At 40.5% G+C, this 24049-nt stretch overlaps 1 protein-coding gene across 4 annotated transcripts; it reads left to right on the forward strand.

Moving 5' to 3' along the window:
- The first annotated feature begins 2277 nt into the window (after window positions 1-2277).
- On the forward strand, window positions 2278-9166 carry Dcstamp (dendrocyte expressed seven transmembrane protein). Of its 4 annotated transcripts, none has more exons than XM_090338712.1 (3): window positions 2278-3306; window positions 7877-8185; window positions 9092-9166. In XM_090338712.1, the coding sequence occupies exons 1-3, from the start codon at window positions 2278-2280 to the stop codon at window positions 9164-9166; spliced, it is 1413 nt and encodes a 470-aa protein (XP_090194838.1). The 4 variants fall into 4 exon arrangements, with proteins under 4 accessions (XP_090194838.1, XP_090194840.1, XP_090194841.1 ...); XM_090338714.1 differs by having other exon boundaries at window positions 7880-8185; XM_090338715.1 differs by having other exon boundaries at window positions 2278-3304; window positions 8043-8185.
- Window positions 9167-24049: the final 14883 nt, after the last annotated feature.

The raw sequence follows: 24049 nt of genomic DNA on the forward strand, positions 1-24049 counted from the left end.
GGTCGTGGCTCCTTACCTCTGGAGCCAGAGGGCTGCGTATTGCCCCTACTGCCTGCCAAACCCTCCTAGTCATTCAGTGTGCTAGGGTCAGCAGCCTTCTGAGGGAATAAGAACAAGCCCCCCTGTGAGATCCCTGTGTCTCTCTGTCTCTCTCTGTCTCTCTCATTCTCTGTCTCAGATCTAGTGCTGGAACTTGAACTCAGGGCATTTTCCTTGAGATTTTCTTTGCTCAAGGCTAGATCTTTACCATGGAGCCACAGCTCTACTTCCTGCTTTTTGCTGGTTAATTGGAGATAAGAATCCCACAGAGTTTTTTGCCTGAGTTAGCTTTGGACTGCGGTGCTCAGGCTCCTGAGTAGCCAAAATTACAGGCACATAGCACAGGCACCTGGATCCGAGTCTCTTTAGGACAGGTCTACGTATTAATGACTCCTTTCCAGCAGAGGGAATTCTCGCTGCATCTTCTTTTTTACTGTGAGCACTTCCACTTAGATCCTGTGCCCAGAGACCTACAAACCCTCTGTACTCTGGCTGGAGAGACTTACACGTTCATCCCTCACTTGCTTATGTCTCTCATCTTATTTCTTCTACCTTTCATTAACCTCACTTGCCCTGAACCCAGAAAGAGAATCATTTCTTTTCATCTGTGGTTGTGCAGTTCACGCCCTCTAGCCAGCACTCAGAAACATCTCTTGCAGGGTGATATAACTCACTGCTTCGAACAGTGTTAAACTGTTTCATACATCCAACCCCATTTTGTATGATGTGAGAAGAGATTTATTTAAGACTGTTTAAAAATTGATCAATGTCCTCATTAAAATCCTATACATATGGTATAATGTTCATTAGGCACTTCCATGTCAATCAAGATAAGGAGAAAAGATCTCAGATTTATAATATTCAAGATGAACTCATCTCTCTGAGTACATCACAGACCGAAATCTGTGTGACTAACAGGGCAACAGCATCCTTATAACTCAGGGACGAAAATATTCTCACTCTCCTCACTCTCCCTGTAAGACTTTCAGATGGAACTGCACTGACAAGGCAGAGCAGAGGAGGAGGAAGTCACAGTGGCCGAGCAGAGATACAATGGCCTCAATCCAATTCCACATTTAAGTCTGGATGCCCTTGGTGTGCTTTCTGGTCTGTAAAATTAGAACACAAGAAAACAGATGACTATTAAAGAACACTCTTACATAATGCAGTTTATTGAAATTTTAGCCTATCCATTAGCCTAAGGTTTATTTTAACTGTTAGTGCCCATGAGATAGGATTGTTGCCTTTGTCAATGAACAATTACAGCCTAAAAGGCAGGTACATTTGTTCTACCTCATGGTCTGTGATCAGCTGGTGGGTATCTGGCCACTGTCTGTCTGGTCTAGGATAGCCGGTCTCACGTGCCAGGGAATTGGGCAATCATTGGCTCAGTTGGTAGAACTAACTGGTTAAGCAGTGCTCATGAACCAGAAATCTCACCTGGTATAACAGACTGACCGATGCTCCCCAATGTTGTCCAGCCTCTAATTCTCAGAACCTGTGACTCCATTACCTTACATGATAAAAATGACTTTGCAGATGTGATCAAATCAAGGATCTGGAGGTCAGAAGATAGACCTGGATTATTGGGTAGGCCCCAAACTCATCACCAAGGCCCCTGAGGTGTAAAAGCAAATGATCAGGGGCATAGTGAAGAGGTAAGGAGAGAAACAGAGGTCAGAGAGAAGGGGCCTTTCAGAGAGAGGAAGGGAAGTCTGGGATCCAGAAAATATGGGCCTCCTCTTATAGCTGGGAGCCAGAAAGAGATGGATGGTTCCCAGGAGCCCCTGGGAGGAACACAGCCCTGTGGACTCATTCTAGATTTTCAAATTCCAGAATTGTGGGAATAATAAGCATCTCATTAAACTTCTGAGTTGGTAGTAGTTAGTTCCCCAGCTGTTAACATGGCAGTGGCGAGCATGAAGGAAGGAGTTACAGCCTCGGGCCTGCCACATGTTCACTGCTGCTGAATTTTATCAGCCCAAGCAGTGCATAGCTAACTCAGCTTCAAGGAATGGAAAAGCACCTCTCACCTCATGATGGATTCTCTTTCTCTTACCTCTCTGTTAGAAAAGTCTGTGAAATCCTTCTGGAAGGGGGAAAGATAAAGGGATAGATAAAGATTTAGGACCACTTTTGACCATTTACTACCTGAGAAAAGTGGGTCTTCAGCAAGTTCTGCGCCTTAAAGCAAATTTCTGACCTTGATTTCTTTTCCATTTCTAGGAAAAGAGAAACATGGGCGCCTGGACCTCATGCACTGATATGTTGCTTAATCTTTGGGGGATTTATGTGCTTCCAAGAAGCCCTGGATGGATGGGTCTCACACAGCATCTAGGAGTCTGCTGTTTTGTGGCTTTCATTTCAGTGAGCCTTCTCTCTGTGGCCTTCTACTGGTTTCTGCAATCCTTGACAGCATTCTCCACCTCCTGGGTGATCCTGTGTATTCTGCTCAGCTTCTCCAAGCGTGTGCGCTGTTTCGTCCTTCTCGTCTTTCTCTCTTGTGGCCTCCGTGAAGGCAGAAATGCTTTGATGGCAGCTGGCACGGGGATAGTGATCTTTGGACATGTGGAAAATATTTTTCACAACTTTAAAGGTCTCTTGGACAGTATGATGTGCAACCTAAGGGAAAAGAGCTTTTCTATACATTTTCCACTTCTGAAACAATATATAGAAGCCATTCAGTGGATATATGGACTTGCGACTCCGCTGAATCTCTTTGATGACCTTGTTTCTTGGAACCAGACTCTGGTGGTCTCTCTTTTCAGTCCCAATCAGGCCCTGGAGGCACAGCTAAATAGCACTGAAGTGGAGGCTCTGCATGCATTGTATCATATGATAACCATGACAGAGATGTTGTCCTCTCTGGGTCAGAAACTACTCACTTTTGTGGGGCTTCTGCTAATTATACTTAGCACTGGCCTTTTTATGAAGCGGTATCTGGGGCCTTCTGGTCGGAAGTATGAAAACATCTACATCACCAGACAGTTTGTTCAGTTTGATGAAAAAGAGAGAGATCAACAGAGGCCTGGAGTGCTCCCTCTGAATAAGAAGGAAAGGAAGAAATACCTTGTTACTCCATCTTTACGGCTGACTCCTAAAGAAAGGAGATACCTGGGCTTGTTTCTCCTCCCGGTTCTTACATATCTCTACATCTGGGTACTGTTTGCGGCCATAGATTATTTGCTATATCGGCTCATTTTCTCAGTGAGCCAACAGTTCCACAGTTTGCCGGGCCTTCAGATTCACTTGAAACTACACAGAGAGGTAGGGGCTCTCAGGCAATTCTCATGATATATTGCAGCTACTTGCTGGTGGGTTTTCTAGAAGACCTGGAGTCTCTTGAGGCAGTGTCTTATTCAGCTTTGGGTCTCTGGTACTTGGCATACTGCCTGAAGCCCTATAGATGGGAGCTGACTTGAAATCTCCATGTTGGAGTATAGTTCTGTATTGGTTTCCAATTGCGGATGTAACAAACGATCACAAGTTGAGTAACTTAAAGCAGTAACTTATTCTGTTATAGTTCTGGATATAAGTCTGAAATATCAGTATCATTGGAACAGAAATCAAGGTATTTTGGGCAAGGTCCTGTTTTTTTTAAGTTCTAGGAGAGAAGTTCCTTAGCCTCTTCTGGCTTCTGAAGAGGTCTTGGCATTCCTTGGCTTGTGGCTGCACCACTCCTATCTCTGCCTTTATCTCCATATAATCTTTATATATGGAAAAATCTTTCTGTGTCCTTCTTAAATCATGTATGTGATTACATTAAAGCTTACCAGGCTCTCACACACCCACCTTCCTTCCTCCCTCCTCCTCCCCCTGGATCTTTCATTTAATCCTGTCATCTACTTTTAATCCTACCAAATAAACTAACTCAAGTCCAATTTTTAGGGGAATGTTTTTCAGCTTTCTATAGTCAGCTAGCTCTGAAATGCAGGACTAGATGTCACTGCTGCTAAACATGAACTTGATTCAATTAGAATCAAGTGGAATCTGGCATAAGCCCGGATTTGAGGCTTGACTTCATCTCACTCTCAGACTTACTCAGTCTTAGAGCATCTTGGCTGGATGAGAACTTCCTTTCATCCTTATTAGAGTTGATAACTTGTAGAAGTAACACTACTGTGTTAGAAAGACTGAGAACCAATATTCTAATACATGGCCCAAAGAACAAAGACAAATCTAACAGTCATCTGATGCTTCAATGGAAAATCTGCCTTAGCCAGAGTGTGTCTTTCTCTTCATGGGTATTGCCTAGGTTTTAAGGAATCTGCCTTGCTTGTTTTTTTGTCTCCTCTGAGCTGCTGTGTACCAGCAGGATCAACTTGAGACTTTATCCACCTTCCTTGATACTGTCAGACACTTGCATTTCTTTCTTTTCTTCTCTTCTCTTTTCTTTTCCTTTCTTTTCTTTTCTGGGTGTGACAGTTCTGGGTCTTGAACTCAGGTTCTAGGTGCTGTTTCTGAATGTTTGTACTTGAGCAGCACCTCCATTTTTGTATTTTTGATGGTTAAAAGGAGATAAGAGTCTCATAGACTTTCCTGCCACCGCTGGCTTTGAACTGAACCATGATCCTCAGATCTCAGCCTTCTAAGTAGCTAGAATTACAGGTGTAATTCTAGTCTCCTTTCTTGTCTTTTTAATAATTATGCAGTGAACCCCACAAAATATAGGTGTGATCATATCTGACAAATATTGGGGCTCAGTACACTGTCCTGGTGAAAACAGGCACAGTTATCCCATGTGTCTAATTTGTCCAGATCTTTATCAGGCGACTGCCAAAATCACAGAGAGAAAACAGTAGCCATGTTGTTAGTAAGCACTCCTTTGAAGACTGTCCTCATTTCTCTTTCTCAGGCCCTCAAACTCTCCTGCTGTCCCCTCCCCTGCCACGTTTTTACTCCCACTTGCTTCTGGCTCAATGGATCCAGTCTCCCAGCTCCTGCTGCCCTAATCCTGGGCCTGCTTCTCAGAGTTGATTACTTTGAGCTCTCGGCTATCCCAGAAGAATTCAGTCAATTACAGGCATCCTGTTGCTCTAGTTATTTGGAGCAAAGTGGATAATGGAAGCAGTGTTTCAAATGAAGCCAGACAACCATCCCAGGCATGCTTGATCTTAAGGTGGCAGAGGGTCCATCCCCTTATTCTCTTCCTGTCTTCTTTTGACTTGTCTCCCTGCCAACTCTCCGTGGTCCTCTTCATACTGCTTCCCTCTCATTTATTTGTCTCCAGTCCAATACCTATTGTTCATGTATGCTTTTTTACTCTCTCTCAGAATACCCACATGGTGGTGGGGGGAAAGGAGAAGGGGAAGAGAGTTTTGCTTTTCTTTGAAAGCTGTAAGCTTTCCAGCAACAACTTCCGGCACACTCGGCAGGGTATGGGGTGTGTAACAGGTCCAGACTGTGCTAGCCCTATTGCAGGGCACTTATCTGCCAGGAAGGCCATGATGGGCTCACATAATGGCCACGGGTGGTGGGCAGTACCAAGATTTGAGTCTGAGACTGTTGTAGGATACCCTCCTGTGTCTGCGGGACTGGCAATGCCCTGCCTTAGCCCAGGGTGACCTTGGGAGCTCTTTTGCTTCTCTTTTGCTATAGTTTGCAAAGGAGAAGTCAAGCAGGTAGAGAAACATTGGCTCCAGGTTTGTCCAATATTTCTCTCCCACAGTTTTAGATAAACGTTTTAAATAAAAATGGTGGGAATGGATCCAAATGGAGCTGGCTATATGGGTGGGCACAGTTAAGTAAAAATAACCCTAGATCCTACTTCCTGAGCGCCTCCCAATGTGTCCCAGTACTTGACTGCATTACCTTTACAGGACTATCTGATACCAGATCCTTCCTTTCCTCCATTCCTGAATGCTGTCTCACTAAATCTCATACTCAAGAGACGTAAACATTTTAAATCACTGGGAGTATCATTCGGTATTTTGCGTGGCATTATGACTGAGTGTATTTGTCTTCCACATTACCTTCACCCAATCGCATACCAAAAAAATGTCAACTCAATCTTTCTGAAGCTCTGACTCCCAACTGCAAATTTCCCAGTTAGATTTGGAGACCAAATAACTTCCCAGGCCGAGCACCCGCTGCTTTCTTATTGCAGGATTACTCATCACTGACTCAATCAATGTGTTTGTTTCTTCAATAGTATTAAAAAAAAAAAGAGTGCATGCTTTTGCTCTGGGGACTGAAGTCTCCATTTAATTGTAGACGAACTGACTTTTTTTAATAAAAGAAGAAAAGAAGTAATGCAAATATTTCTCACTGCTCCAGCACAGATGTGATTTGATGTTTGTGTAGAGGTCCCAGGTTGAGAATGGGTCTAAGATGCAAGGTGTTGGGTGTAGTTTTGTGGTTGTTGTTTGTTGATTTCTTTTGGAGAAGTCCTTTACTTCTGCCTAGCTCCTGAGCCCTGTGGCACTAGGGTGATAATAACTTACTAAGTACTCCAGTCTGTAAGGTTAATGTTCCCTCCCCAAGGTGTTTAATTTACACTGGGAGTAGTTTATGCATAGGCAGGATCTGGTCCATTAATTCTTGCTTTACCAAATTAGAAAACAAATCCACTGAGAGATTAAATGACTTTCCCAGGTCAGAGGAAAAAAAGAGCTGAATCAGCAAACAATACTCTTAGGGGTGGCGGGACTGGGTGGCTCAGTGTTGTCTTCTGCCCTCTGTGGAGGGTAATTGGTTTTGTTTTGTTTTGTTTCTCTCTTGCCTTCCAACTGCACATCTGAGAGAAATGGGAAAATGTTTTTTTTTTCCTTCAGTCCTAAGATCTGAACTCAGGACATGTGTTTGGTAGGTAACTGGGTGACTTCTCGAGCCTTGTGCTTAGATCTTTTGCTTGTAGTTTGTCTTTCCAGTGAAAGTCTTGTACTTTTGCCCTAGGCAGCTGTAACTCCAGTTCTCCTGTCTTTGCCCCCTGAGTAGCTTGGGCCTCCCCTTCCCAATGCTGTGTTGTCAAAACACCTCCCACTGGAGTTCAGTCTCGGCAAAGTAGATTTGAGGGTTAGCATAGCAGCCTAAAAAGCTACATCATACAGTAGATAAGAAGACTATCACGTCAAGCTCTGTGTGGTTGGTTTAGAGCCTCATGGTTCTAGTGCCTTAATACTTGACCTTGTGGCCTGCTGAGGGAAAGGTTGTCCTGACTTGGGAGATGTGTATGTATCTTAAGAGGCTGGAGGATGAACTAAGCTCCCGTCCCAATTGAGCTGACTCTTGTATTTTCTTTTTTCTTTCCTCTTCTTCTTTTTTTTTTTTTTTTTTGCCAGTCCTGGGCCTTGAACTCCAGGCCTGAGCACTGTTCTTGAACTTTCTCAAGGCTAGAGCCCTACCACTTGAGTGACAGCACTATTTCCAGCATTTTTCTACATATGTGGTACCAGGGAATTGAACCTGGGTTTTTGTGCATGTTAAGCTAGCACTCCTACCACTAAGCCAAACTCCTGGCCCGATTCTTGTATTTTCCTTAGCTCCCTGCATCCTAAATATAGAAACAAACGTTCCATGAATATGGGCTCAGCAGCCACATTTGACAGGCTAATCAGATTTCTCTGCCTTCTCAGAGTTTTCAACAAAGTTGTCTGATACACTTTTCCTGAAAGAATCTATGTCTCCACAAACCCATTGTGGAAAACTTCACCATATTTATGGATGAGACTCATCCTTTTTACCTTTGCCACAACCACAGTACAAGAGAAGAGGCAAGTGTTCCTTCAGCCAAAGTCCCCTGCATATCTGAAGATTAATACTAGGTATTGTAAGGGAAGCACTGAGAAAGGAACAGAAACTGCATGGCAAATGACATCATTTCATTCTTTCTTTTCAGAAGCAAGGAACTCAAGACACCCTCCATGGCTCATCTTTTAATATATCTGTGTTTGGGCCCAGCTGCATCCCGAAACCAAGGCTCCTTCTGTCTAAAACTTGGCTTCCTCTGCTCCTCATTCTTGTGACATTGGTATTGCTGGGACTATTGTCCTCCATCCTGATGCAACTTAAAATCACAGTGTCCGCCTCTTTCTACCCCAGTGTGGAGAGAGAACGCATCCAATACTTACATGCAAAGTTACTGAAGAAAAGATCAAAGCAGCCCCTGGGAGAGGTCAAAAGGAAGCCAGCTCTCTATTTTAAAGAGGTAAGGTCAAGATGAGGGTTATTACCTCTGATTTAGCTATTGTTAGGTTTGACAGGCAAATGGAAAGAGAGCTTCTGAGGACTCTTTAACTTTACACCAGGAATTATAGCTCAGCAGTCCAGAGCACACTGGAAGGGAAATTACAAATGTTGATTTCTAGGCTCTTAGCACTGATTTGGATACTGGTTCATAGGATTCTGCAAAATATGCTTAAGTGTGGCGTTCAAGTAAGTATATTCTTGCAAACTGCAGAGAGCTATTGAGAAGATCCTATCAATTTACTACTAAAGGACTATGCCCTGTAACTATTTCAGGCCAAGCCTGAAGAGAAAACATGGAAGAAAATACCAATAACATAAATTTCAAGGAATTTGTTCATTCTCCAGTGGTGGCATATATATATGTATATATATATGCTTGTATGTGTTTATGTCTCCCTATATATAATTTAAAACTTGATTTCTTCCATAGATATATAAAATGTTCATGTCACATATTTTATTTAACATTTTCTTGAATGAATGATAAGAACCTGTGACCAATTCAATGAATAATTCAAAGCCCCCACAAATACAGGTCATAAGGGTTATCAACATAAATCTTTTTTAATAAAAAGCAAGCTGGATCCTTCCTCAGGCATGGATGGGAGAATCAATCATGTTCTATAGGGTGAAAGTTTATTTGCATATCAGGGACAAAAATCATTTGTATCATTCCTATCAGCCTTTGACAACTTACAGAATTGGAAAATATTTCATAGCCAGTGAGAATTGGGGAAGACCCTCAAGGATACACTTTTTTTATTCTTTTCAAAGTCTTTGCCATTTTCCTGAGCACTGGCCACTCCATGATGAAATGCTCATGCAAGATGCATTTGTAATGACTTGTTCATTCTCTACTTTTCAGGTTCATTTCTGGCTTCCGGTTCTGACAATATTTAGGAAGAAACACATGCACAATGCAACTGAAGAAAATCTATGAGGGACACTGAGTAGTCCCTGGTGTCGGCAGTGCTCCTCAGGTCACTAACAGGCAGGTCACAAGGCCTGGAGAAGAGTTTGAGTTTTCAGGAACACCTTACCTCCCCAATGATGGTGCCAAGCTGCTATACATCAGACGGCCAAAGAGCCACTGGGTAAATGGTTTTGTGGTCTGTCTCCCCAAAACAGCACAGGATCTGGACCGTGTCACAGAGGAATAAGAAGACTGAACCGATACCTCTTGGTGATGAGTCTCAGCCGAGAGTACTATTAGAACAATAAACAGATAACAATTAAAATCTCTACTGTAATCTCACCAGGACAAAACATGTGTAAAAGCTGGCAACACGTCTTTAAACATCCCTGTCCTTCTCTGCCCCTTTCAGTAGCTTTCTTAGCTAGTCCCAGTCCTGTAATTGCTTCAATTCCTATGTTGCTTACTCACAAACTCTTTTGAAGCCCATTTCTGGCAGCTTCCACTTTCTGTGTATCTCCTTCTCTATTATACCCCACTGGCCTACATCTTTTTTGTTGTCTCTTCTAGTAAATTCAGCAGCCTGAGGTTTCTGACAGGGTGACAGAGGGACCAAGTGTATCAATTACATATGACATGAGCATGAAAATATACGTCTTGGACCCTTTGTTGCCTTTAACTATCTCAAAACAACTAGGAGAAACAAAAAAAGAACCTCCTTAAATTTTGTTTCAATTATCTCAAGGATCCCAAAATGAAAGGAAAACATTTTTTTACTGATACGCAGAATTGAACTCTGAGACTCATACTTACACATGTGAGCAAGGCTAGTCCCTTGGCTTTTTTTTCTTTTTTTGTGGGCCTGAGCAATTCCTTTGGGCTTTCTCAAGGCTGGAGCTGTACCACTTGAGCCATTACACCACTTCCGGCTTCTTTTTTTTTTGGCCAGTCCTGGGTACTCAGGGCCTGAGCACTGTTTTGGGGCCTTTCTCAAAACTAGAGCTTTACCACTTGAGCCACAGCATCACTTCTGGCTTTTTCTATGTACGTGGTACCAAGAGATCAAACCTGAGTCTTCATGCATGCTAGGCAAGCACTCTTACCACTAGGCCAAACTCCTGGACCCCAGATTTGTTTTTTCTATGTGTGTGGTACTGTGGAGGAATCGAACCTGGGTCTTCCTGCATGCTATGCAAGCACTCTCCCACCAGGCCAAACTTCCAGCCCAAGTCCTTTGGCTTTTTTACTGTCTGTTGCTGTTTTCTTTTTCTTCCTTTTATTCAGATGGGGCCTCACACTCTTTGCAGGGGTTGGTCTTGGATAACCATCCTTCATCCTTTATCTCCAGACTAGCTGGGATTATAGGTAGAATCTGCACATGGCAGATTCTAAAATTGTTAATGTCTTAACTTTTCATTCTGCAAACTTGCAGACTTAACAGAAAGTTGCAAAAATAGTAGAGCATTCCCTTTTCCCATCTCCATCATTTCCAAATGTTAACAACTCATAATCATTGTATATCTCCCAAAACCAGAAAGACAACATTCAAAATGCATAATCCAGCAAGTTTACTCAATTATGTCCAACTAACCCACGAACTGGGATCCTTTATCTAATCTAGAATTTGACTTACAATGGATTTATTGTTTCCTTATTCATATCCAATCAGAAATAGCCCCTATGTTTTCCCTTTTCTTTCATAATCTAGACAGTTTTGAAGTGTTTTGGCCAGCTGATTTGTAAAATTAGTCATTCTCCTTGTGTTTGTCTGATACTTCCTCTGATTAAAACTAGAGGATGCATGTAGGGTCTTCACCAAAGTGAAGGCATGCCCTCCTTTGTGTTTTATACTTCATAACCATGTGGCCAAAATGAATCATTAGGGGGAAAGGTATTTTTGATGGGACAGAGCCTTGTTGGTTCTAAGACAATGGCCACTGCAGCCTTGGAGTTCTGTTGCCAGGCATTCAAGCATCATTCCTGGAACAGGCACTGTGTCCTCCAATCCCTCTCCCCAAAGAGCTCCTTAAACTGCTCTTTACTGGATGGGACTCATGTGGGATGGTTCCCCTTTCCTAATTCTGGCCAAGAGCTGTCTGATTATACTCAACTGTGTTAGCACCTCTAAAGGTTGTGCCTTTCCCTTAGATCAGTCCTCAAATCCTTAATCCCATCCAATCTATTATCTCTGCTTTTATAGATATGAAAATGAAATGTGCACAGGCCAGATAAGTCCCAGGAGGTTAATATCCTTAGTATTTCCTTTGATAGAGTTTAAACAGAGTCCCTGGCATCTACTGATTTGGCAGATGTCAGTTAAGGATGGAGAGACCAACTTTCTTGGCCAGTGATCCCCAAAGTGGTCATAATTCATCATTACTAGGGCGCGTGAGTGGTAGGGGATTTGCGGTGGGTGGCGGGCGGTGTGGGGAAGGAATTCTGAAACTTGCTCTGGTCCACCTTCATTCTCAGAGATTCTGACTTCAATATTCTTCAAAATGCTTTTTTTCATGTGTCAGGACTCTATACAAATAAATATATGTATTAAGTAACTTACACCAAGTGTGTGTGTGTGTGTGTGTGTGTGTGTGTGTGTGTGTGTAAATGAGCACTATGGGTCAATTTTGAGAGAGAACTGGTTGCTTTAGAGCTTCTAATTTCTATTAATCAACTAGCATATTTTTACCTAACCAATACTAGTGTCAACATCCAGATCAAGCATATAAACAGAGCCATGTAGAAGGCACTGATAAGGCAGACATTCACCAAGGCTCCTTTCTATAGAACACTTCAATCAACTCAGGGAGTCAGACAGATGTTAGTCAATAAATGAAAATATATAATGACACTGGGTGTGTCAAAGGGAGGGGACAGGGAGTATTAGGTCCATAAGGCTAGGCTCTCTGCCTCTCATTACAATGATAAACGCTCACAGTTCACTGCCTCCCTGTTGGAAAGGCATTGAAGGTTTTCATTTCCTTGAAATCAACTTTCCCTTGTCTCCATGGCTTTTAGCAGGTCACATGACTTTCTATTTTTCTCTGTTGGGCACAATTGCCTCAGTCTGCCCAGGGAAGGACAAAGGACATGAAGGCACTGTCCAAAAGGCAATTTTGATCTTAAAACAGGATTCAGATTTGCTCATTACAGCTAATCTAACTTGGAGGTTGAATGCTTATTTAATTGTAGCTTATCTACTTTAGATTTAAATGAAAAGGAGTTTAATTCCTAGAGACATCTATTGTGCAGTGTGTTCTGTTAATCTTCTAGAGGCAGAGAGATCCTGCCCAGTGTCATTCCATGAAGCTTTCTTTTTGTCCCATCTTTGATTTTAATGGCCTGTGAAACTCTATTGCAGTATAGCCTAACACCCTTTCCCACCTCAGGAATCCCAGTTTAGTGGCTGTGTTCAGTCTTTCAAGTGCTATTCTCCATATTTTACTCTGAACTGAGTGTCTCTTTCTGAGAGTATGATGTAGCAATTTAAGTACAATCATAGTGATATATTCTTTTTATTGTTTTGCTTTGAATCTTAGATATTATTTTTCCTCTCCTTAGATTCAAAATTTGGGACTTTCTCTCTTACCGATGATAATTATAATTTGGAAAAATGTTAGTCTTCACACTTTTTTTTTTGCCTTCACTGGGAGGAAATCAGACCTTGCTTTCTTACCTGGAGTGGGTACCAGTGATTCTCAACAAGCAGCAAATACATTTGAAGCAATTATTTAAATCATAGGAGAGAGAGCAGTTAACTGATAAAATGAGAGGGGTTGAATATAGCTATGTATCTATAATGATAAGCCTCATATACTAGACTTAAATAACCCTGACATTGTACATAGGAAGGATTTAAATGAATAAATGGCTGTGACTTCCTAATGCCCAGGTTTCAAAGACCTTTTTGATTTTAATCGGTAGTGGTTGTGGTGACAGTTTTAAAATCTGGAAGAGAAAAGAAGGTGAATAATAGGACACTGAGGACAATTGCTTTTCCTCTTCTGAATTCCTGAGTGTGGATGAACTTCATTGTATTTAGCAGTCAAAATCAGGATTAGATTTGTCACTGAAGCAATTTGTACAAAAGCAAAAGGAAAATGAAAAAGACAACGGAAGAAGCAAAAACAGGATGAGCTGCAAAAGTAGAAAGCTTCTGGCTGGGAGTTTGGCCTAGTGGTAGAGTGCTTGCTTAGCATGTCAAAGACCCTGGTTTGATTGCTGGGTACCACATACATAGAAAAAAGCCGGAAGTGGTGCTTTGGTTCAAGTAGTAGAGCTCTAGCCTTGAGGAAGTCTAAGGACAGTGCCCAGGACCTGAGTTTAAGTCCAGCACTGGCAAACAAGAAAAAGACAAAGGAAAGTTTTTGCACCACTGGATGCTGAGGAAATCACAGTGTGGTGTGTGGGGCCTGCCCCTCCCCCAGCCTCATGAAGTGCCCACAGCATGAAGCCTGGGCAAGAAGAACAGAGATGAACACGCGGCCCTTGCCTACTCACTCGTTCTCTAGCATAGAGGTTCCCAAAGCTGACGTTTAGAATCTCTTTAAGGAAAAAACAAACAAAAACAAGATTCCCAAATCTACACCTACTGAATTGGATCCTCGGGGAAAGGTCCTGAAATTTCATGTTCTGAAGTTCATGAAGCCAGCACTGGTGGCTCAAACCTTTAATCCTAACTCCTCCAGAGGCTAAGGTCTGAGGACTGCAGTTCTCAGCTAGAGTAGGTAGGAAAGTCTGTGAGACTTTTATCTCCAATTAATCACAGAAAACACTGGCCGTGGTGCTGTAGGTCAAGTGATACAGTGCTAGCCTTGAGCAAAAGGAGCTTAAGGACAGTGCCCATAGTTCAAGGCCCAGGGCTGGCAAACCTCAAAACAACAACAGGACCCACACATTTTTTTCTTCCCATATATTTTTTAATGTAATTAATAGAAGGGTTACATTATATTCACCAGATGGAAGGTGCATTACTTCACATACATTGATACCCTTTCCCATGTCTTGGTCCCCATTTCTCTCCCCCCACCCCCGCCCCTCATCTTGTTTTCTTCCCTTCCCTATCCAACTTCAAATAACCAGATACGCATACAATATATCTGATAACAAGGTGAAATACTGTAACAAGATGAGATAATCAGGGGATAGCAAAAGAGATGAGAGATAACATAGTACATTAAGGACAACAATCGCTCATTATATGGTTTTTGTTTCTATATCCTGGAGGTCCTTCCATTTAGCATCATCCTATATGGCCTATGTATCTAGGATTTGCTCTATTGTAAATCTGTGCTAGGAGAGCCTAAGGTTTCTACTGATTATGACAAATGAGGGAAACCATTGAGCCTAAGTTCCTTTGAGTCTGGCTTACTTCACTTAATATGATTTTTTCTAAGTCTTTCCATTTCCTTACAAATGGGACGATATCATTCTTTCTGACAGCAACATAGACTTCCATTTTGTATAAATACCACATCTTGTTGATGCACTCATCAACTGAGGGGCATCTGGGTTGGTTCCCTATCTTTGCTATGGTAAATAGTGCTGCAATGAACATCGTTGTGCTAGTGGATTTAGTATGTCCTTGTTTCTGGGAGATTGGGTAAATGCCAAGTAGTGGAATTGCTGGGTCATAGGGGAGTTCTATATTTAGTCTTTTGAGGAACTGCCATAGTGGTTGAACGAGTTTGCACTCCTACCAACAGTGTAGTAGTGATCTCCTCCTGGCCATTCTACCTGGAGTGAGGTGGAATCTTAGAGTTGTTTTGATTTGCATTTCTTTTATGACCAGAGATGTTGAGCATTTCTTCATGTGCCTATAGGCCATTTTTATTTCTTCTTCAGAGAAGACTCTAAGTCTTTGTCCCATCTTTTAATGGGATGGTTGTTTCTTTGGAGATTAGTTTTGGAGTGATTCAATTTTTTGAGCTGTTGATCTATTTTAGATATGAGGCCTTTGTCTGTTGTTTGGTTAGTGAAGATCTTCTCTCATTCTGTAGGCTTTCTAGTTAATTTGCTATGTCCTTTGCCATACAAAAGCTCTGCAGTCTAATGCAGTCCCACGTATCCAGACTTTCTCTGATTTGTTGTGTTTCTTTGTCCTTATTAAGAAAGTTTTGACCTGTGCCAAGGAGACCTAGTGTATCTCCTCTTCCTTCTTGTAAAAGTTTTCAGTGTATCTGCTTTTACCTCAAGGTCTTTGATCCATTTGGAGTTAATCCTGGTGCAGGTGACAAAGAAGGAATCAATTTAGTTGTCTGCAGGTGTTTAACCAGTTCTGCCAGCACTACTTGTTGAAGAGGCTGTCTTTCTTCCATTCTATTTTTTTGGCTCCCTTATCAAAGATTAGGTGGCCATAGGTCTGTGGGTTAATATCTGAGGACTCACACATTTTATGAATGCTTTGATAATTAGGCAATGTTGATAGCTACTACCTTAGAGGATTTAGCAAACCTTGGAGATGAAGAATTGTTGAGTAAATAAAAACACATCTAGGTGGCCTCTTTGTAATTAATTGTGTGGATATACACATAGGATTTCCATCTCCTGGTTGCTGAGCCATTAAGTTTCTCCAGTGATGAGAAATGAGAATTGCCTGCAAAGAAATCCAGTTCTCTAACAGGCACCCAAACACAGCAAAACCTTTGATGATTGTAGAAACCAAACATTGTCTGCCTTAACTATTTATTAAATATGACTTGGTATGATTATTACCTTCAAAGTTAAACTATTCAATTTTATGGGATGGTTAATCAGATGTTTTTAATCACATGTTTTAAGATAATCTTGACCATGGAAATCCAATAAAATATTAGAATGAACAGAAGCTTTAGAGTATGGAAGACTGAATTCAAAGGCGTATTCTACTTACTAGTGATGTAAACTTAGATCTTCTTTTTCTTTCTTTCTTTTTTTTTTTTTTTTTTGGCCCCTTTCTCTTTCTGGCCCCGCTCGCTCCGGCCCTGCTCGCTCCGGCCCGGCTAGGCCCCCTTTCTAGCTCAGGCCCCGCTCGCTCCGGCCCTGCTCGCTCCGGCCTAGATCTTCTTTTTCTTAACTTTAATTTTCTTATTTTTGTGGTGTAAAATACCCAGTGTGTAGTCTCTTTATGAGATTAACTGGAACACATATAAATATACATATGTATGTATATATGTATGTATTTATTTGTATATATTTATATGTATATGTGTATGTATTTGTGTATATATGTGTGTCTAGAACATATCCTGCTCTAAATCAGATAGACAAATACAAGCCCTTCTTTTTCTTTCTCACCATTCTGTTTCAGCTTCTCTTTTTTAAGCTGTTGACAACATAATCTGTTACAAATAGCAGTAAAAACAGCAACAAAGGATATTCAAGCAGACTTGATACACAATAGATATTGGCCAACATTTTCTGTGATGGGCCAGATACTAAATATTTTATGTTTTGTAGTTACACAAAACCATTGTAATGAGAAGATAATCAAAGACAACTAGTAAATGCATAAACTAAACTGTGTGTCAATAGAACTTTACAAAAACAAGTGGTAAGGTATGTTCGGCCTATAGGTTATAGTTTACCAAGTACCCCACTGTGCAGAAAGACTTTATAGAAATCCATGAGTTGATGCAAGACATCATACAATAGGGATTCTTAAAAATAAGAAAAGAAAACTATGTAGATTAAAAGACTCCTCTATCATCAATTAGCTGGATGATGTTTTAAATTCATTTCAACTCAATTTTTGGAAAGCTAAAGATCTCTGAAGAAGTTGCCATCTCTTGAAGTCCAAGATTCTTTGAGGGCTACCACTGTCTCTTGGGGAGAACCATGAACTCATCATGACCCAAGTCTTAGCATTTGATTGGTTTGTTCTTTCATGATTGATCAATGAATCATAAGGATCAATAGAAGCTCTTAGGTCATAAAAGGTATGATTTATTTGATGAAAAAAAAGGAAAGGATAACATCAGGTCAAAATAAATGCTATTTTCTCCAGACACAAAGAAGCAATCAGAACATTTATTCAATTCTAAATGTCATATGTAATTTTATACAGTTTAGAGTCAGTCTGAGATGTCAGTGGCTGATGACCTGAAAATTGAAAGTCTTGCTTTTTCAATGAACTCAGTACAAATGTGATATATTAATTATAAGGTAAAATAAATCAATCAAAATTCTAAAGAAAATCATTGTTGAAATATGTTTGTACTAATAAATATGCTGTATTCTTGCTAGAGGAAGTGTTAATACATTAAAAAATAATTATGCTGTTGCAAAGCACAAAACACAAAATAAAGAAATTTAGAATTTAAAAAATGGAAGCTCTGGTTTCTGTGGCTTAGCCACAGAAATTTTTTCTTCAGCCTTGATTCAGTTTTTTCTTTTTTTCTCTTTTTCTTTTTTTAAGTTGGTCATGAGGCTTGAACTGTGGGACTAGGTGCTGTCCCCGAGCGAGCTCTTCAGCTCAAGGCTAGTACTTTACCACCTAAGCCACATCACCACCTCCAGTCTTTTGGTTGTTGATTGGAGTCTCACAGACTTTCACACCTGGGCTGGCTTTGATCTGCAAACCTCAGATCTCACTCTCTTGAGTAACTAGGAGTACAGATGTGAGCCACTGGCTTCCTGTCTTGATTCAGTTCTTTACCAAAAACTCATGAGAACTGTTAGTTACTACTTCACCAAACTCAGAGAAGTTTAAAAGCTATTGCAGTTTTATAAATGAGGAAATGAAGGCACAGATTAGCTAACTGACTTGTCCATTGTTCTGGAGGAAGGATTTTTGACACAGTCTCTCCCATGCTGCCTTGCAAAGGATGACTTCCATGTGTCTTTCCTCAGCTTGAATGCTTGGTGCTAGTCCCAGAGAGTTCCCTTCCAATCTGTCAGGCTGCATATTTTTTGCTCATTTTCTCACATTCCCCCTGTCTGAACCCTCCCAGGGGTTAAAAACTTCTTTTTCTGGCCCTTGTTGAATCACCTGCATTGCCCTTGCATTTCTGCTTTCCTGAACTTTTCCATTTATAGAACGGTTCCTGACCATCCTTCTGTGTTCCCTCTTTAACCCCTGTCCCTCAAGGTGCAACAGAGTCCTATCCTTCTTCCTCCGGACTCAGACGAAGGGGCATGGTGGGATCAAGTCCTGACTGTCACAGACTCTGCCTGGGACCTTGGAATTGTCATTTAATCTTCCCGGGCCTCATTTTTTACCTTTTTTTTTTAAAAAAAAAAAACTTATAGTTATTCAGGATTTAGTCAAAAAGTTATTATTTAAGTCTGTATTCCAGTGTCTCCCCTATTCTTTCTAATAGTAGTTACAAAGTTCCTATTAACTTAATATCTTTGACTTACTACTAATTGATATTGGTGCAGTAGTAGAGACAGGTGTCTAGCTCTATTCTCTACATAGATATCCAGTTTTCCCACCATTTGTTGTTGCCTATATGTGTTTTGGGCTCCTTTTTGGCTTCTCTTCTGGTCTCATCTGTTTGGAAACCTAAAGGTCACCTGTACTTAAATGGGCTCTTCTTTCTCAGGATTTGGGAAATTTCTGCCATTACTTTATCATGTTTCCTATGTTTTTAGTATTTCTCCTTAGACTTCATTTTTAGGGGGGAGGGCTGTGGGGCTTGAACTTGGCCTGGGCACTCTCCCTGAGCTCTTCAGCTCAAGGCTACCACCCTACCCCTGGGCCTGGGAGTTGTCCCTGAGCTCTTTAGCTCAAGGCCACCTCCCTACCCTTGAGCCAAACCCCACTTCCGGTTTTCTAGAGGTTAATTGGAGATAAGAGTCTCAGGTCCTTTAGTGCCTGGGCAGGCTTTCAACCTTGATCCTCAGATATCAGCCTCCTGAGGAGTTAGGATTACAGACGTGAGCACCATGTTGGCTTCTCCTTGGTCTTTACCTATTATTCTTAAGTTCAGTCTTTTAATAGAGTCTTGTAGTTCTTTTCTATTCATTTCCTATTTTTTCATTCCTTGCTTACTTTGTCTTTTGGTTTTGTTGTTGTTATTCTGTATACTTTCTCTTTGAACCCTGATACTATATACTGAGTCCATAAGCCTTTCCTGAATCACCAATCCACTTCTGACTGGCATGTGTGCCCCACTTCTCAGGCAGAGAAGCTAGTCAGCAAGACAAATCAGTCTCACTTCCAAGAGCCACTGCATAGGACAATCTAGCATGAGTAAAAATGAGTACCTCTAGATAGCCTTTCGTTAAGATGACCAGAACTTATCCCTCTGTGCTGCTACAAGGTGGTCTGCCTGAAGCTGAGTGAAGTAGAAAAGAAAGTAAACAAACAAACAAATAACTGCTGATGGTATCTAATCCTGGATACTTTTCTGAGATAGGAAGATTTTGGTTCATAGCCAGCACAGGTAAAAAAAAAAAAATGTGAGACTCTTATCTCCTTAACCACCAAAAACTAGAAATAGAGCTGTGGCTCAAGTAGTAGAACACAATCTTTGAGCTCAAAAGCACAGGAACAGTGTCCCAAGCCTTCAGTTTAAATCCCATGATTCGTACTAAATGAATAGGGGGAGGGGAAGATAGAATAAGATAAATGCAGCCAGGCACTGGTGGCTCACCTACAATCTTAACTATCAGGAGGCTGAGATGTGGAGGACTGTTGTTTGAAACCAATTTAGGCAAAAAATGCTGTGAGACCCCATCTCCAAATTAGGCAGGAAAATGTTGGGCTAGACACATGGTTCAAATGAAAAAGTCCCTGAGAAGCAAAAAAGCCAACAAGTTTAAGCCCTAGAAATGACCAGCTAACCAAATAAAGAAAGAAAGAACAACAAAGAAGCTTTGCTCCTGAAACACAGAGTGGTTCTAGCTTCCTCCAATCGAGGTTTGATTTTTGTTTCCTTTAATTTTTTTGTTTCTTTTCATTTTTCAATTTTCTCTAGCGGATTAGTATTGTCTTCTTTGACATCTTCCATCGTTTTACTCATGTACCCACCTCTTGTTGAAGCCACGTACTTTATGTTTTCTTTATAGTTCATGGAGACATTAGGATATGTCTATATCTGTGATCTCAGCTTTTATTTTCATCTGAAAAGCAATGGAGTTGTACTCAATTTAAACCTTTCAAACCTGTCAACTCTTTTTCTTTAAAGTAAATGATACCTATCTCTAAAAAGATCTTTGGCATATCAATTTCTAATCTGGCCAAGGAACAGTTGTCCTTGCCTGAGGTTGAACTGTCCTTTCTTCCATCCCTTTACCTTAGCAGTTTCTGAGGCATTAAACAGATTTGGAAAACAAAGTAGAAAGATACCAGACTAAAACAAACAACAGCAACACAAATCCCTGTATCTAGATTTTTATCCATCTCTAAAAGCAAATGAATTAAAAGTTCTCAGATCACCAAAATTTATGGCAACGACTACTCCTCTGAATTCACATGTGTGGTTTTTATAACATACCATACTCTTCTATGAGTAGTGCTTATATGTTTTACCTCTTTTTATCCATGTCAACAAAATCACTAGTCATAGTTTCTTGATAAATCCCACAGCATAAGGTCCTTAATAAAGACATGTTAAATTAACTGATGAGTGATGCAGGCAAGATACATTTCCGAAGCCATTCCTTGCAGAGTATCAAGAGAATAAGACCACAAAATGACTTGTTTTGTAACGAAACTCAACATCTTTTGGAAATGAACTGGAAATATTCCATTTTATTTCTAATCATGGGGATTACTCCAAAATAAGTCTTCCTTTCATGTCTCAGTCCCATAAATTCGATTATTCCAGCATAAACTCCAAAATTTTAAAATCATATTCATATAGGTCCTGAGCTATCATTTAATTAAACATTTAAACATCTAAATTAACTCAGCATTTTTATTTAACTAACGTCACTCTACAAGGAAACTTTACGACAGCAGCATAAGTGGGACAAGAGTATCATTTTCCATAAATATTATAAATAATGCAAACATATAAATAATGCAGTATACATCATGTATACATTATCGACTACCTATGTATTCTATACATAGACATTATCTACACAGAACTATCATCTCTCATAATTGGTTCCAGTAGTTTTCATAGCTATCAAAATCTGAGAGGGTTTGTGTTCCTTACATGAAAAGATGTGGTAATTGTATACAACTTACCTATGTATGTTCTCCTGAATATAACACTTCATGCACTGTAAATGGTATGTAAGTATTTGTACTCGATCACTTAGGGAATGGTGACCAAAAAAAGGCTCAATGTGTTTAGTACAGACTTTTTTTTGTTTAATACATTTGAGTTTTGGTTGGATGAATCTAACCATGTGGAAACTGAGAGAAGGCCATCTGCCCATGCATTCTCTATATACATATAAAAACTATTTTAATAGATAGTGGATATATTTAGATATAAATTAAAACTAAACTATCTATATAAACTAATGTATGTTCATTAAAATGAATAAATTATAAACTATTTAATTTATAAATGTTACATTCTCTGCCTTTGTCTGTCTGTCTCAATAAATCTATACTGTGTTATCTACCTCTGAGTCTTCACTTGCCAGTTGACCTTTCGTGTGTTAAATGCATGGAGCCCATGTGTGTGGTCAGCTTATTGGAGAGTATTTATACAAGAGCAACTGCTGCCAGTGGCTGGCTTAGGGCACCTGTTCTTTGGGGTTATGTTGCGTCCCTGACACTCTGCACTGCTGCTCGAGCTTTGCATGCCTATGAACTAAGCCCCCAGATGCAGACCCTGGCATTTGGGAATTAGCTGGCCCTACAAGGGCTAAACAGGGCTTCCACAGTATCACTGAAACTTGCACTTCTCAGCAGTCCAGTGGGAAAGGCTCTAGAGAATGATGGCCTGGGTCTCAGCTGACATCCTCCATTCCCACCATTGTAACTGTCCTTATCTGGTTCTTGCCATAAAGTTCTCTACACTCAATTTTTATTCCTTATCTCCAATAAAATGCCTATACCTGGTGCAGAGGTAACTAGACAACCTGAAAGGTATTTTGCTAAAACATCAGTATTATTCTCCTTATCATTGACACTGAAAAACAGCCTTTACTATGCTTTAGAGTACAAAAAATGTTACTGGGTAGCCATTATTCTTTAAAAAAAACAAAAAGAATTCTTTTTGAATGTCTTCATCTCTCATGCATGAAATCCTAGATGATTTTCAGAGAACTATGCCTTAGAACAAACACCCTGATCCCACTCCGAACACTATTTCTTTCTTTTTTTGTTTTTTTTGGTCATGGGACTTGAACTCTGGGCCTGGGCGCTGTCCTTGAGTTCTTCAGCTCAAGGCTACCACCTCACCCCTTGAGCCATGGCACCACTTCCTTCGAACACCATTTCTAAGATGTCTCTGTGTATAGCAGTTGTTGCAGGGTATTTTTTTTCTCTCTCTCTCAACTGTTCTGTCGCCTATGTATATGGCATTTATGCAGTTCAGAGAAAGACACCTCACCAGGATTAGTCAGCGGCCAAGTTCTCTGACGCAGCTCTGTGATCTAGTTAAAAATAGGAAAGAGGATGCTTTGCCTAAGTCATCATGATTGTGCAGTGCTGGAGAATTGACCACTCTTTTTTTTTTGTTCCCACATCCTGTTCCTTTATCTAAAAATAGATGAGAACCCTGTCTCTGGATTTTGGAAAGGACCTTTTGCTTGGTACTTTGCACCTTGATACTCTGCACTTCTTTTTTTTTTTTTTTTTAAGAATTTATTAACATTGATCTTTACATACTTCAAATCACATGTTTAAAAAACAAGTATTCAAGAAGGGAATCTCTATATACAATCACTGGCACTTAGTTTTCAGAACATAATCAAAATTAGGCTGTGGGTTTGTATATCATAGATACATATTAATTTATGAAATAAAACATTGTGTCTATAGAGTCATAGGTTTTTATGTCTATGTAGTTGTGTTTATATTTCCACTACCATGTCCATAGCATTGGGTATGCAAATATCTCTGCGCTTCTTGTTCCCTGTTCTTGTTCTTTGCCACTTTCCTCGGCCTCTATACTATGTAATCCTATCTGCCTGAGACTGCAGGACTAGGACTGTTCCTGCTCCCCACCTCAGGATTTGCAACCTCCAGACCCATGTAGGCCAGGCAGATGATATAAAGTAGCAAAGCCTAACAGGTGGTTCAGGGCTAGCTAGACAGCACACGTTCTGTCAGAGGGAAAGTCAGCCCTGACTCCTTTCCCACAGGTTTCACTGAATTTTCCCAAAACAGCCAGAGCCCCAGATTGCTATGGGACTTTATCTACTCTATAAACCCAGATAAACTTTGATCTAGATAAAGTTGGATATTACTTTTTAAAAATAGAGTAGAACTCAGACCATGAGCTTTTGGCTTGTTCTCTTTGGGGGAAATTGGTAAGTTACCAGCTTTAAAATGAGATTCCAGTAAGTCTAGCTCTTATGGTCTAACATTTCTCACCTTTCCCAGTTTTTACCATTCAATTTTGAAATATGCAAGATCATAAATAAGAGTCCTGTATTCAGATTTGCCCTTGTCTTTTGTTAGCTAAGGAACCTTTTCAAGAAAATGACCTTGAAATTTCTATCAGTTTTCTTAGTCTGCAAGTCTATGATATCCTTATTTTCTGTTTTCTTTCTTAACCTTTTTGATACTACAGATAAATTTTCCATACCAGATAGTGATCTAAAGATTCCTCTGATTTTTCTCAGAGTAGAAGTCAGCTTTTGTCAGACATTGATGGTTCCTGCCTATATGCCTTGCTGAGGATCACAGTTCGAAGTCAGCCAGGGCAGGAAAGCTCATGAGACATTATTTCCACTTAACCAGTACCAACCTGGAAATAGAAAAGCTCAAGTAGCATAAGGCTAGCCTTGAGCAAAAAAGCTTCGCAAGAGAGCAAAACAGGTGCAGGTTCAAGCCTGCACATGCGCACACGCGCGCGC

The sequence above is a fragment of the Megascapheus bottae genome, chromosome 9, assembly GCF_031878675.1.
Source record: "Megascapheus bottae isolate mThoBot1 chromosome 9, mThoBot2.hap1, whole genome shotgun sequence".
NCBI lineage: Eukaryota > Metazoa > Chordata > Mammalia > Rodentia > Geomyidae > Megascapheus > Megascapheus bottae.

What these genes read in the sequence shown, in the direction of transcription:
- Dcstamp (XM_090338712.1), top strand. Translation starts at nt 2,278, where the DNA reads ATGGGCGCCTGGACCTCATGCACTGATATGTTGCTTAATCTTTGGGGG. An exon ending in ACTTGAAACTACACAGAGAG is followed by an intron (nt 3,307 to 7,876) that starts GTAGGGGCTCTC and finishes CTTTCTTTTCAG; the next exon opens with AAGCAAGGAACTCAAGACAC. An exon ending in CAGCTCTCTATTTTAAAGAG is followed by an intron (nt 8,186 to 9,091) that starts GTAAGGTCAAGA and finishes TCTACTTTTCAG; the next exon opens with GTTCATTTCTGGCTTCCGGT.